Genomic DNA, 12,184 nt, shown 5'->3' on the forward strand with positions numbered 1-12,184 from the left:
AGTTAACAGATCAGCAGCTCAAGCAGCAATATGCATTACACAACACAAACAGGAATTAAACGCTAATGAGATGTCATTAACTGACTGAAATAATCTGTGATTTGCTACAGCAGGGACAAATCCATAAGAGAAGATATTGGGGATGTTGTAATAACTCAGATAGGTAAGCTATATATTGTGTGTGTTTGTTTGATTGTTTGAATGTGTGCAGGAGTGTAAATGGTTGGGTGGAAGAGGGGACCTGTGCCAATACAATGCATAAAGTGCCAGTGTTAACGACCACAGGCAAGTCCTGATCTGTACCTGCGGTAGGTAACAACGACGCAGAGACATTTTGAAATGATAAGACCTTTCCTCATTGTGGCTAAATGTCTCTCCGAATCAGAAAATACCACATTCTGGAAATTGCCCCTTGTTTGTGCAACCATTACAGCAAGCACGGGTTCTTTTTGAATCCTTGGGTTAGTGTTTTATTAATATATTTATATGAATAATACGTTTCTGGGATTTGATTTTCTGCATCAGTGAGTATACAGTATAGCAATGTGTTAGAAAAAGGGTAACATACAGAAAATTATAGTTCAGGATTCAGTAAAATTAATAGGACAGTTGTTTATACGTAACTTCTAATCTGACATATGTTACTGTGTGTGTTTCATGTGTTAAATCCTCTGAATCCTCTCTTGCATTTGTGAAGTTATACAACTTAATTTTTTTGTTACATTATATGTATTTTGTCCTGCTATATAAATGCTGTTTCACTATCTTTATTACAATCAGGACATCTCTTACAAAGTGAACATTTCTCTCGAACTCAGTAGAAAACATCTTGCCTTAGATAAAGAAACAGAAATAAATAGAAAAAGGAAACGCCTGCAGTTACAGCCTTCCCTGTTATCCTTCTTTAGCCCTTTTTACTCAGAGTCCACTGTGCCTTCAGCGCCCACAAATGAATTATAATCTGGTACTTACTCAGACAAGAGCATATTAGGAGCAGACATCGGGCTGACTTCCTTAGCTTTTTGTAAAGCGTGCTTCTGATTAAATGCCTCTTCTTCCTCCTGTTCCTCCTTAGCGCAATGGACAAAAAGTCAATAAAAGTGTTAACTATAGGTACACGTATAGGAAAGATAGATATTAAAACTGTTTTAAAATACTGAAGATCACAGGATTAGCAGTTATATTACTTAAGCTTGGAGATTGCATTACGAATAACAAAAAAGACATCTGAAGACATTGCAGTTTACTTCATACTGTAGTTTTTCCTCTGTGGGACCTTTAACTGGAACCTGACACAAAGTAAGAAAGTAAGTATTAACTTTTTAATCAATAGCTGTAGTGATTAACTAAAGCACTATGTAAAGCTCCAGTTTTTGTAAATGGTTGCTTTGGTTACAGCAGGAATAGTCTGGTTTACTTCTGACCAATTGTCAAAAATTATAGAATAATACTGAGAAGAAAAAGAACCATAATAATTCATAAAATGAAAAACTTATAGAAATTAATAGAACTAAAACAAATATGAAAGAATGAATTCATGTTTATTTAGTAAAATTGAAATTACAGAATTTTGCAAAAGTAGCATTATCATGTTAAGATTCCTTGTATATAGAAGGAAACATCATTATGTATACATTTAGGGTTTTATAATTAAACTTGTTTAGTTGAAGAACAAATCACAACAGCTGCTCATCAGAGGTTTGTGATAAAAGGAGACAAAAAGATGCAGTGAATTATTTATACAAAAGCCCTACAATTCAGAAGCTTACTGTTAGCCCATGATAATTGCCCAATGTAGGTTGATCAATTAGTGCAATAAAGAGCCACTCTGACTTAGACACATGGTATAGCTGAAATGAGAAAGATATTCTCAGTGACTCATTACCATATTAAGAATTCTCTGAACCGAGCTCTTGCTGTCAAGGCTTGAGTCTATATTATATCATCAAATGCTTAAAAAGCAAACGATGAATAATCAACACCATGTATGCAAAAGCTTACAATCTTGAAAGCTCAGAACAGTGATTTTTTTCCAAGGGAAAAAAAACGCTGTTCTAAAAAAAAAAAAAATTGAAATAATACATAAAGTGGGATGCTTCACCCCCCCCTCCCACACTTAAATATACCAACTCTGAGATTGTACTACAGTGCCGAAAATGGCAAAGCAATAGAAACGGCCAAATGAATTCTTTCCCTGGGAAAGAATTTGCTTAAAAGCCACTTCTCTATTTTGCCTTTTCTTTGTTTTAAGTTCGTCCAAGACGCATTCGATGGAATGCGTCTTTGGTCATCTAATGGGAACCCCAAGGCTTGACCATGCTCATGTTCTCCCTAGTGCCCCTGCCTCACCCCTCACACACACATGCACATGCATGTACACACACAATCTCCCAGATATTCCCACCTACACACCCACATCCCCTTATCTACAAATAAACCCTCACACACTCACTCACAATCATAGAATCACTCACCCATATACCTCCATCAACACTCTACATGTATACTCACACACACACACACACACACACACACACACACACACACACACACACACACACACAAACACAAACACACACACTTTCATTACTATAGAGACAAGAAAACACATCCACACTCATAAACTCTCTGTCACACTCTGATCCACACTGCACTTACTTGTATGTTAGTACTAACTCCAGTAGCAGTGAATGGGTGGCTATCATCCTTTGATAGTGTTCACTTTTCCCTTCTGAACATTTCCAGGCATGACCACATGGCTGATGATTATTAACCACTCCCCTGGACTGCTGTATTCACATGTGGCTTCACCTTCATGACCAATCTAAGGGCAAAGGTCCCCAGGAGAGGAAAGTTTAGCAGTAGGGAAGTATGTGAATCAATAAAGTTTAACATGATGCAGAAACCTTCCAAGATAAGGCTTCTACATCATGCTATACCTTTCAAAATGTCATGGAAGTTTTTTTTTCAATGAGATCTCCATCCTCTGTGATGTGCACTGCAACATCTACAACAAAATTAGTACATTTTTTTATTGTTAACTATAGGGGGCATTTGACAGTCCCTTTAATTCAAAAAATTGTTACCTTTTTTTCTTAAAAAATGGCAATTCTGAATGTTAAACATTTATCAACTGGCATCTGTATAAACACTCAGGTTTGTGTCCAAGCTGTGCAAGTCCATTAGTAAATTAGAATGTAATTGTTTACAAAGTGCATACTCATGCAGAATGTTGCAATGTCAAATACATTCTGTATTGCATGAATATAAAACATCGTAGGATACTAATGTAAGAACTAATGTAATGTTACTAATGTAAGAAGAGGTGGAGATATGCTCTAGAGAGGAGAGGAATGAAGGCCAGCAGGACTAAGACAGAATATGTGTGTATGAATGAGAGGGAAGATAGAGGAATGGTGAGGATGCAGGGAGTAGAGTTGGCGAAGGTGGATGAGTTTAAGTACTTGGGATCAACAGCACAGTAATGGTGAGTGTGGAAGAGAGCTTAAGAAGAGAGTACAGGCAGGGTGTAACGGCTGGAGAAGAGTGTCAGGAGTGATTTGTGACAGACGGGTACTAGTAAGAGTGAAAGGGAAAGTCTACAAGAGGGTAGTGAGACCAGCTATGTTGTATGGGTTGGAGACGGTGGCATTGACAAAAAGGCAGGAGTCAGAGCTGGAAGTGGCAGAGTTAAAGATGTTAAGATTTGCACTGGGTGTGACAAGGATGGACAGGATTAGGAATCAGTATATTATAGGGTCAGCTCAGGTTGGACGGTTTGCAAAGTCAGAGAGGCGAGATTGCATTGGTTTGGACATGTGCTGAGGAGGGATGATGGGTAAATTGGGAAAAGGATGCTAAGGATAGAGCTGCCAGGTAACAGGAAATGAGGAAGGCCTAAAATAAGGTTTATGGACGTGGTAAGAGAGGACATGCAGGTGGCTGGTGTGACTGAGCAATATGCCAAGGACAGGAAAAAATAGAAACAGATGACCCGCTGTGGTGACCCCTAATGGGAACAGCCGATATAGAAGAAATTATACTAATGTAAGAACTATGTTTGTCACACAAAAATACAAACTGTGAATGAGCATAAATATCACTGAGAGGTCTGCAAAGGAGTTTTTCATCATGCAAGCACCTTAGAAAGTTCATAACTAGGAACTGGATTACTACAACTCAGAAACAATGTTCATGGGATTCGTAATGCTACATAAAAACATATTGCACTCCATCACTACACAGCTCTCATCCATTGTGGAGCACATAGGCTACTACTCATTAATTATCTTCTGCACTGTGGAATATCCTACATTGACGAGACTTAAAAAGATTGACAAAAAATATCAAGCATAGCTTTAATACTAATGATCTGGCTATAATAATTTGCATACCTTGTTATATACCAGTCATTTGATTACACACCTGAATGATGTTGTATCACACTGTCTATGTCTCTGTCTTATTTTTTCACCATCAATATACTACTTGGTCAAAATTGTAAAACAAATATTTAGCAGAATTGTAGCACTACAATTAAAGAAGTGAATATATATATATATATATATATATATATATATATATATATATATATATATATATATATATATATATATATATATATATATATATATATATATATATGCTACTGAGAGTCTTTGTGTTTTTTAATCATATTATGATACTAGTACACTATGGTAATGACCCAAGTGACCCTTTTAAGCCTAGCCAAGCTTCCCAATGAATTTTGCCAAGTAATGGTTCCCAAAGGATTAAGGGGAGTGTATGCACTTGGGCATGGGTAGTCAAACATTTACCAGCTTCCTCTCTCTCTAGTAGAGACATAGCAAGCAGAACAGGGATATACTTGTGGTTCTCCATCCACTGGTCTAGGTTCCACTTGAATAAACGCAGGCAAGAACTCTGCTTCACATGGATGGGATGCCCATTCTGAAGAAGGGGAAACCTTGGAGACACATGTCTCTCACTACAGCATGTCCTTTTTATGTTGCTTATGAGGTCTGGTCCCTAGATCAGCTGTTTCTGATGCTAGTTGTTTTACAGACATGAAAGAGTTCCATTAGTGCTGGATCTGAGAATGCTTTATAGGCCAGGTAGAGGCCGTCTCCCAGCAGTCTGTAGGAGACTCAGTATATGAACAGAAATTTGAGGCAGTCTGCATAGAACTTGCTTTCTAACTCCACTTATCCTTTTTCTTGAGAAATCTTTACTGTCACTTAGTTGTTACATATGCCTAGTAAGGTACATACCAAGGAGAGCATTGTACTCAATAACTGGTCTTTTGAGAGCAGAGTACAACAGAACTGTTTTGTATACCCTGCTTTGCATGCCAAAGTAGATAAAAAATAAAGTGTTCAAAACAGTGGTGTGACCAGCACTACTGCATGGTACAGAAACCTTGGTAGTAAGGACAGAGCAGATGAGGAAGCTAGAGGTGAGGGGAAATTAAGTGCCTGAGATGGGTGATAGGATGCACACTGTGGGACAGATGAAGAAATGAGGACAAAAGAGCAGAAGCCAAACTAGCTCCAACTGCAGAAAAGATCAAAGAGAACAGATTACAGTGGTTCAGGCCAATGTACAGAAAAGCAGAAGACAATCTGGTGAAGAATATTTGGGATAGACAGGAGGAAGGCAAGAGGAAACAAGGGCATCCAGCAAAGAGGGAGATAATTTGTGTGTGAGAAGATCTGTGACAGTCATTGAGTGCCAAAGAGGGCGGGAGAGTGGCATTGAATCGTCAGTTAACACAATATCTTGACCTCAAGTAGAAAATGGAAAAAAGGGTGATGATGATGATGAAGATGAGTGCACTTGATGGATTCTTTGGATCTAGATACCACGCCTTTGCTTATAAGTGGTGTAATAAGGAATGATTTCCTCACTACAGTAGACTCATGGGGGTCAAATGACAAATCTCTGTCTTCATGTTTTCTCAAGTCCATGACTACATGGTCTATTCATAGGGGTGCATTATCACTGTAGTAGTTGGCTGAAGTTGTTTTCTTACTGAAAGGTACTATGATGCACTTCTTGACACTGAGATTTAGGCCATGACTTTGGCACCATCTATTAGTCTGTGTCAGGCCTTCTTTGTTCCTGGGTGGAATTGATGATTGCTCACAAATTGCAATCATCTGTAGACTTCCTCATCTAGAAGCCTTTGTCATTAGCCCTGACCTCGGAGATTTAGATGTCAAATAGAAGTGGCCCTAGCACTGAGCCCTGAGGAACCTCACCAGTAGCAGTTTTTTTGTGGACATAGACTCCCCTATTCTAAATTTTTGGGTCTTATCCGTGAGATAGCTGGCTATCCAGAGGTAGGCAGTATAAACCAATTTATCCTTGTCCTTTAGCTTGGTGACCATCTTACAGAAGTGCACTAGACTGAATATGCAAATGCTGCCCTTAATTAACCTGAACTGATTTGGGTTCAATGTTTTGATGTTACCAATGTTACATTTATACTTCCCATGATTATCCTCTCCATAGCTTTGCATATCAGACTTGTCAGTGTCAGGCTAATGGGTTGATAATTCCCCAGGTACATGAATGGGCCACTCTTAGGCAGCGATACTACCATTGCAGTCTACCTTTCATTTGGTACCAAGCCTGTTTGGAGACTATGGTTTAATAGATATTCTAGTGAGCCCATTAGTTCATGTTTCATGCTATTATGGAGACATCCTGAGATATTATTAGGAGCCATCCATGCAGTGTTCTTGGCCATGAAGAGCACCCTGAGGACCTGCTCTAGTGATATTTGCGGTAGTAATGGATATGGGAATTTCCTGAAGGGTATGGAGAGGGGGGGTTTAAGTTGGAGCCAAATTTGTCAGACATAAGATTAGATACATATTCTGGTTCCATGTTGATGGCAGTACTTACAAATATTTTGGTATATTGCCGTGTGTTGCCTTTGAGTTTTTGGATATAGGCAAAGAATGTTTTGTGATGGTATTTCTACCTCAAATTTGGCTTTGGTGGACTTCAAAACCCCCCTGAGTAGATTTGTTTAGGTTGATTAGGGATTTGCTACCTTACTTGGTGTTGGAGTAGTATTACATAGTATACTTTTCCAGTTTAAAGACTATAAAGTACAAATCTACAACTGTGAAATATAGTGCATTGCTTGCGCTAGCCAAGCACTACTTAATGCAGCATAGCACATAGGAATAGTATTTTATCTACTCATTTCAACTACTGGACAATCCTGATTATGTTAATTTGTCTCTCTCCCAGTGTACTGAGCACATAGTAACTCTAACAATCCCTGCTGCAAAAGTAAGACAATCTCACAGTAAAGTGAACTTCTACAGTTGAATTTCACTATAGTTGTAAAAGCAAAAAAAGAAAAAATACCTTCAGTCAAAATCAATGTAGGGCAGTTTCCAAGAAATAAATAAGCAGCTGAATATTTTGTTTTCCCTCACTTCTGCATCAGTGTGCTCTGTACTGTAGTGCAGAATTTGCCCAAAGGGTCCTGCCACCCACAGGCCTTATACTGCTTTAGTTGAAGCTAAATTAACACTTTAATATATTTTACTTTAGCAGCGCAACATTTCCCTGGAGAAAGCAAATAAAGGAAGGTAGGCCCCTGCAGGTACGGTAACTGCACGGCTCCAAAAAGTCCGTGAAACGAAAAAAAGAATTGCAGAACCAGCAAACCGCGACAGAAAGGTTTATTTAAAATGAATAGGAGAACAAATCAGACCGGCTTCGGCTATAAGTCTATCAAGTCTTCATCAGTGCAATGAATTACAGTTGCAAACATTTTCCTTTTATAGTACACCACCACTAGAGGCTGAATAAGTGAATTACTTCAGTTAATCCATTCCATTAAAAATATTCATCAAGTCCTGGTGAAAATAAAGCCCCCAGTTTGATTATCCATTTTTTTCTCTTTGTTGTTCAACAATTGATGCCAACCTGATTTATTACTTCTATTGCCCTGTATTTTATCAATAACCATGAAAGTAAAAACTGTTGTTTCTTGACTCTGATGGCACTTAAATGCTCAGAAATTCTTACATTTGACTGGTCTTGAGGTCTGTCCCACATAAAAAGCAGAACAGCTACAGGTCGAGTCTTCAACATCCTTTTGTAGTGGGTACAGTAACCACAGGGAAAACATCCCTTCAAAACCCCACCTTGTAGTGTTGTTTGTGTTAGGTTCATATCGGTTTTGTACACATGTCTAGAGTGACTTATGTATGAACCAAGATTTTTGCCCCTTCTAAAAGAAAAATGACGTGTCATCCAAAATCTCACATAATCTGGTATCAGCTGATAAGATATTCCAGTGCCTGCTGACACTCTTAAGTAGGACATCCGTATTTCTACCATAAGTAGTAACTAATCTAATTTGTGAATTCTTGTCTGATGTTTTGTCCCTGTATTAAGAGCAGATTGTTCCTATCCTGGTTGGACGCCCAATGTTTAGCCTGGTAGATATCCCCTCTCCTGTAGCCCCTATCCCTGAATCTCATAGCTAAATCTTCCTGATGAAAATGATAAGTAGTCGCATCTGAACATATCCTTTTGATACATAAACTGTGACTTTGGAATGTTTCTGCATATGTGGTAAGAATGAAAGCTGGTAGCATGGAGTAAGAAGATGAACTGGGGGTGTTTGCGGGAAACCTCAGATGTTTATGTATGGTCAGCATTCCTGGTTACTAACACATCCAGAAAAGTAATTCTATCCGTGTCGAAAGTAGCTGTAAAGTGAATCCCCCATTTGTTGTCATTCAAAAATACAACAAACTTCTGAAGATATTCTATGTCTGACCTCCATGCTACCCAGCAATCATCCAAATATCTCCTCCAAATGTCGATCTCATCTATGTAAATGTTATGAAACCTATCATAAATTAACTGTTCCTCAATATAGGCCATAAAGAGCTTAGCATATATTGGGGCAAAGGAGGCCCCCATAGCAGTTCCTTTGATCTGTAGATAGCAACTGTCTTGAAAGTAGAAAACATTTTTAGTCAAAACATATTCTGCCAAACAAAGTAAAAAAGTAGAAAACAAATTACCGCTAAACACTCCTAATCCTCCTGCAGCAAAAAGCAAAATTGAGGTGAATTAACTATTTAATACCTAGTGTAAAAAGATTGTGGTTGGGGTTGCAACATTAGATACAGCAAATTAAAAGATAAATCAGAGGCTCCAGCAGATGCACATGCCACGCCGAAAGCCATGCATGAAGCATGTATTCTGTGTTGCAGCTTAATGTGTCGTTTTGTCTTTGTTGTATAATTCTAAAGGTGTATCCAATTATTCATGTTAATAAAAAAGTACTGAAGCCCAGTTGGTACAATCCGGACTTCATTAGCCAATACTCCAAAGCCTCCAGACTTGCCCAATGGGGAATATCCATATATAATGCAGAAACATCCAAAGTACACATACGCCACCCTGCCTGCAACTGCATTTCAGAAATAACGTTAAGGAATTCACTGGTATCTTGAATTCTTGCCCTGACCCATTTTAACAAGAGCTTAAGATATAAAGTCAGGAAATGAGATAGAGGTTCAGTGATCGAACCTTTACCAGAGACAACTGGTCTGCCTGGTGGGTTTTGTAGAATCTTATGTATTTTGTGTAAGAAATATATATATTAGCTGGAAGGGTCCTAGACTGTTAGTTGGTGAAATGTGTTGTCTGTTATAATCCCTTCTTCCTTTCCAGAGTTCAAGAAGCAATCTATTTGCTTCTTGAAACCGGAAGTTGGGTCGCATACCATATGTGTATAATAACGATTGTCAGAAAGTTGTCGAATTGCTTCCATATTATATTGGGACCAATCCTGTACCACTATAGCCCCACCTTTGTCTGCTGGTAATATTACCAATTCATGATTGGCACTCAATTCCTGTATGATATCCATCTCATTTCTCGACAAATTATTGGATTTCGCACAATATTCCCTATAGTTGAAATGTAGATCTTCGAGAATTTAATTTTTAAACATTAGTACATTGGGATGCATAGGTGGAGTGAAATTAGATTTGCAATATCTAAATCCATGTTGTGGTTCTGAATCGGATGCTGTATGGAAAAATAGTTTCAGGTTAAGCGATCTACAAAAAGCAGAGATATCCTGTGCAAATGTGTCTTCAGGCACATAAAAAAACAGGTATAAAATTTAAACCTTTATTGAGTAATTTAACATGAGTAGGAGACAGTTCAATAGATGAAATGTTTAGTACATTGTTGTATTGTACTTCTGTACCATGAACTTCAACAGCTTTTCCATACTGTCTACCCCTGTGTTTCCTGCCCCCCCCCGCTTTTGCTTGCTCCTAAAGGGGTAGTTGTGTTGATTTTCTTGGACACTGGTGAATCTGGCACATGTTGTGTATTGGGATCAAAACCGGAGGAAGATTCTTCACCTGATTCATCACAACTAGATGAGGTTGGGTTCTTTAATATGGACATTTGACATATTGACTTTCTTCCTCTGCAGTTTTCGGTGTTTTAATTTGGGCGAATGAACAGAATTTGTTCTGTCATTTGACATTTTGATAATGTACCCTATGGCACACTATTTGACAACCTAAGTGACTAGCGGCCCAGTTTTGCTAAAGCACTTGTATGCAATCCAGTACAACATTATACAAACAAGAATGGGCATAACCTATCCAGTTATAATGCAGATAATTTCATCTCCACTCTAATGCAATACATTTGAAATATGTTAAAAAATATTTTTCTAGATGAAGTTGTCCTTGAATTTAACAAAACATTTATCAACTTCAGCAACATTGCTATCTAAAAAAGTAGCCAACTAATGGTACTTGGAGACAAGGCCTGGAAAGCATGGCACACCAATAAATCGCAGGGAAAAATTCTACACTAGAGATATATAAGAAATAAAACCACAGTATAAGGCATGACTAAAAACTGTACTACTTTACCTTACAGCAGGCATACCATAATAATTCTAAAATATTCTGGTTATCTGATCAAAATCTATTAAAAGCAGGCCAAAGTCAACAACTCAGTCCCTCCCCAGAAGACACTTCATCAACAGCCACCAATAACTTTAACAAATACTTCCTTCAAGTTGTAGATCACTTATAAAAGATAATTTCACCATCAAATCCACCCACCTCCACCTACAAAATCCCATGGAAGCTCATCTTTTGCAGTAGTACTAACATTAAGTACTGTGTTTTGCACTTTTCGTAACTAGGTAAGTAGGGGTTCTAATCTTGCAGCAGTCAACCTTAGTGTGTGTGTGTGTGTGTGTGTGTGTGTGTGTGTGTGTGTGTGTGCGTGTGTATGTCTTCATTCAATTATCAGTCTGGAGATAGATTTGATTTGGGGTTTGGCATAATGATTATGGTTTTTATCTCATAGACAAAGGGTATAGGGTTTCATTCTACATATGAACCTGTGAGTTATGATAACTATATTCTAAAATAGAAGAAGAAGCAGGCAGAGAGAAAGGTACAGAGGATATAAGAAGGGGGTGGAAAACATTTGCTACTAGCTCCTCTTACAGATCTCACCACTGCTGTTTTTTGCATCAATAAAACTGGCTAGAACAACCATACTATTTAACTTACACTCAGCTCTCTCTTGCACACAGACTTGTTCATCAGCCTTAAAAAACCCTGAACTTCGTAATATGCTTTTACCTTACACTAATACCTGTACTCTTCACTCCTCTAACAGAACTTTACTGCAAGTCTCCAAATCCAATAACAAAGTAGGGGACTCTCTTCTCTCTAACTACATCTCCAGATTATGGAATTCTATCCCCCAGAGCATATTCACTATTACTGACCCAAAACATTTCAAAAAACAATTAAGAGTGTTCCTAATGACCAATTGGCTCTTGCCATGTACAGGACCTGGCTAATCTCTTTATTCCGCTATTTTAGCTCTCTACTTCCTCTATAATCGACTCATTCTCTTACTCCCTTCCTCTTCTCCATCTCCTTTCCATCTAGATGTTTCCTTAGTCTCACTCACTTATAATTTACCTTCCGCTCTCCTAGCTCTCTCCTTTCCTTCTTTCTACCTACCATGTTTCCCTTACCTAATCTCTCCACCTATCTCCATCCTACTTTTTCCACTTTTCCTGTTTATTAGTCCATTGACTTCTTCCTCTTCTAGCCTCTACCACCCCTCCTTCCTTCATTTCTGT

At 38.2% G+C, this 12,184-nt stretch overlaps 1 protein-coding gene across 4 annotated transcripts in view; it reads right to left on the minus strand.

Annotated features, from left to right (window-relative positions):
• Nucleotides 1-12,184, minus strand: part of LOC122813204 (voltage-dependent R-type calcium channel subunit alpha-1E-like) — a 4,399,719-nt gene that overhangs the window by 1,436,174 nt on the left and 2,951,361 nt on the right. For 3 of the 4 annotated variants that reach the window (XM_044085387.1, XM_044085384.1, XM_044085386.1), the window contains one exon: nucleotides 973-1,070. In XM_044085387.1, coding sequence (XP_043941322.1) covers nucleotides 973-1,070 — 98 coding nt within the window. The remainder of the gene's footprint in view (nucleotides 1-972; nucleotides 1,071-12,184) is intronic. The other variant, XM_044085385.1, reaches the window with a different exon arrangement.

The sequence above is a fragment of the Protopterus annectens genome, chromosome 10.part0, assembly GCF_019279795.1.
Source record: "Protopterus annectens isolate FY-2018-M chromosome 10.part0, PAN1.0, whole genome shotgun sequence".
Taxonomy (NCBI): Eukaryota; Metazoa; Chordata; order Ceratodontiformes; family Protopteridae; genus Protopterus; species Protopterus annectens.